General features: G+C 55.5%; 1 protein-coding gene across 1 annotated transcript in view; it reads left to right on the top strand.

The window, feature by feature from the left end:
* The first annotated feature begins 939 nt into the window (after positions 1 to 939).
* LOC112461371 overlaps positions 940 to 3,229 on the top strand; it is a 5,160-nt gene continuing 2,870 nt past the window's right edge. Inside the window, exon 1 of the mRNA XM_025026587.1 lies at positions 940 to 3,018. Within this exon, the coding sequence (XP_024882355.1) occupies positions 940 to 3,018 (2,079 nt within the window). The remainder of the gene's footprint in view (positions 3,019 to 3,229) is intronic.

The following is a 3,229-nucleotide window of genomic DNA, read 5'->3' on the forward strand; positions in this document are numbered from 1 at the left end:
TTACCGCCGACCTTTCGCGTGTCCTTTCATTGTTCTAAGTCACCGAATCTTTCTGTAACGCGTAGTGCAATAGCGCGTGACCTTGCGGGTCTCGCAGGATCTCCCGTATCGCAACGCTTGCTTCGCGAAGGGAATTCTCGCGTAGCATCGCGCAATCGGCCATTAGCCGCCTGTAATCTACGCGAATTCGCTGAATTCTTATTCTTGCATTAACGAGGTGCAATAACGCTCGGCGTGCTGACAACTCGTGTCTCGCGCGGTATCTCTCGTGCAACGCTAGCTTCGCAACGGGAATACGCGTGCGAACTTCGTTCGTCATAGCTCGGGCCGCAGCCGTTAATCGCCTTAAAATCGAATCCGCGCTCGCCGCGGTAATTAGTCGCCATTTAATTGACTTGATCGTAACCGAAATATTCGGTCGAATATCCGAGTATTCCGGGCCAGCGATACTTTCGCGCATAGAGACAACGGCCGTGGCCTTCGATTACGGGCCGGTCTCGCGCGCGTTGTTTTTCTGTATAATCTCGAGCATCGCTCGTGTTTACGTCGTTGCGAGGTACGTACCGCCCGACCCAGCACTTGCATTATCCCGACATTCGTGATCCGTCCGAGAGTACCATCGCTCGAAAATATTATTGTCACCGATCGAGAATATTTGCCTTTCGAACTCTGCGACGCGTGTTTATCGCGCTAATCCAACGGCTGATATTCTCCGCGTTCAACTCGAGGAATATTATCGAGAATATTCCCTCGGGACTTGCGCGAGCACCGAACGGAGCCGTCCGTTACCCCTCACCTTGGCGACTTGACTTTCGTGATTGTTTTCGCCGGGTTTCGATATTGTTGGTTCGAGTTGCCGTCGCCTCCGACTGCCTATTCGTCGTTTACCCTTCGCTCTTAGCTTCGTCTGTCTGTGGTGGACGACCCCTTTGTTGCATCATGTCGAAAAACGCATATGCTCGTCGCGAAGTATGCAATCGGCGTATGCAAGAAATACACGACCTCTCCCTACAAGCCGCGACCGACGCGGCAATACGAGCGACCTTCCTCGCTCGCTACTCGAGCGTAGCGAAGATCGCGGACGATTTTGAGGCCACCCACCTGAAGGTCATCCAAGAAGCGGCGGATTTCGAGGTCGAGGACGAAATCCGAGCCAGTTTCGATAAAATGCATTACGCCGTAAAGAGTCGATATCACCGTGAAACGGGCGCGCCATTCGGAGGCGCGCCGGCACAGCCCTCGGGTCAGGCCTCGGTGGTCAAGTTGCCTAAGATCCCGCTACCGCAGTTTTCCGGCGACCTTACGTTGTGGCCTTCCTTCATCGCGTTGTTCAACGCGTCGATACATAACCAGCAGATTTCCGCGATAGAGAAATACCAGTATCTGCTGGCTTCACTCAAAGGGGAACCACTCAACGTGGTGAAAAACCTGCCGTTTTCCGATGAGTACTATCTGATCGCTTACGACTCGCTGGTCGATCGATACCGGAATAAGAGAAGGTTAGCGGACCATCACTTGAATTCGATAATCGAGGCAAAGCCATTGAAGGCGGAGACGGCCGAGGCTCTTCACCACTTATTAGATACGTTTACCGAGAACACGCGCGCGCTCGCATTGATGAAGTTTCCTACCGATTCATGGGACTTTATCCTACTGAAGTTTTTGTTAGACAAGCTTCCCCGTTCCCTTCGGGAAAAATTCGAGTCGGCTCACCGGGCTGAGGAGATACCGCGATATACACAACTCACGAAATTTCTAGCGGAGCATTGTCAGGTTCTCGAGGCCGTCGCGGGCCCGTCCTCCAAAACCAAGTCCACACCGGTCTCTTCGTTCGTGACTAACGCGGCCGATTGCTCCGTTTGTAAGGAGTCTCACTACGTGTCGAAGTGCTCCCAGTTTTTAAAACTCTCGCCGAGGGAGAGGCAGGCTAAGGCTCGCGACTTGAGATTGTGCCTCAACTGCCTGCGCTCGGGGCATGGCATGAAAGACTGTCCGTCCGCGTGGGCATGTCGGTCCTGCGGCACGAAGCATCATACGCTTCTGCATTACGAGCAGAGCTCTAATACTACTCCTAAGCCCGAATCCATTAGCGCGACTCCTGCCGAACCGGACGCCGTACCCGCTCCTCAGTCGGAGGATGCGCCGATTGTAACAATGACTAGCCGGGCCAATAGAATCGTCCTCCTGTCCACCGTACGAGCCGAGGCGATAGACGCGCGTGGCAATGCGTTCCCCGTACGCATATTGCTGGACAGCGCGAGTCAGGCCAACTTTATTACCGAGGGCTGCCTCCGGAAGGGCGGCTTTCGTCGCACCAAACACAGTGCAACCGTGTTGGCGATAAACGAAGCCAGGGCGGCCACGACGAGGGGCCTCACCTCCCTCGTGATCCGCGCGCGCGGTCGCGACGACACTCGGTTCTCGATAGAGACTACGGTCCTCTCTCGCATAACCTCGCCGCTGCCTAATGACAAGGTGGAGGTCCAGCCGTGGAAACACTTGAAGGGATTGCCGCTCGCGGATCCCGAGTATTTCGTGCCCGGCGGTGTTGACATCCTCCTGGGGGCGGACTCGTTTGTGTCGGTGCTACGGGAGGGCCGTCGTAAGGGGGAAAGGGGAGAACCCGACGCCTTCAATTCAGTCTTCGGATGGGTTCTGACGGGCGCGGTATCCCCATCAGTCCAGGCAGCGCCCCTGAGGTCATTCGCGACTACGCTCGAGTCGATCGCGACATCGGTGGGTCGTTTTTGGCAATTGGAGGAGGTGCCGGAGGACGCTTCTTGTTCGGACGAGGATCGACGCTGCAAAGAAATCTTCGCCAAGACCACGTATCGTGACCCCTCGGGTCGTTTCGTGGTCTCGTACCCGTTCGTGTCGGATCCTCCTACATTCGTCGGCTCGCGCTCCATTGCGGTTAGTCGTCTCCGCGCACTAGAACGTCGATTTAAATCTGATCCGGAGTTCAGAGCTGGTTACAATAGTTTCATGCGGGACTATCTCGATAGCGGACACATGGAGGTAATTCGCAATCCATTCCCGTCGGATGGCCACATTTATTATCTACCGCACCACGGTGTGTATAAACTCGATAGCACTACCACTAAGTTGCGGGTAGTGTTCAACGCGTCCTCGCGAGGCCCGGACGGTCTGTCGATCAACGACACCCTGCTCAGCGGTCCGAAGCTGCAGCAGGACCTGCTCGCCATCCTGCTTCGGTTCCGCGCCGAAG

The sequence above is a fragment of the Temnothorax curvispinosus genome, unplaced genomic scaffold, assembly GCF_003070985.1.
Source record: "Temnothorax curvispinosus isolate PA1 unplaced genomic scaffold, ASM307098v1 QBEX01011328.1, whole genome shotgun sequence".
NCBI classification, from domain to species: Eukaryota; Metazoa; Arthropoda; class Insecta; order Hymenoptera; family Formicidae; genus Temnothorax; species Temnothorax curvispinosus.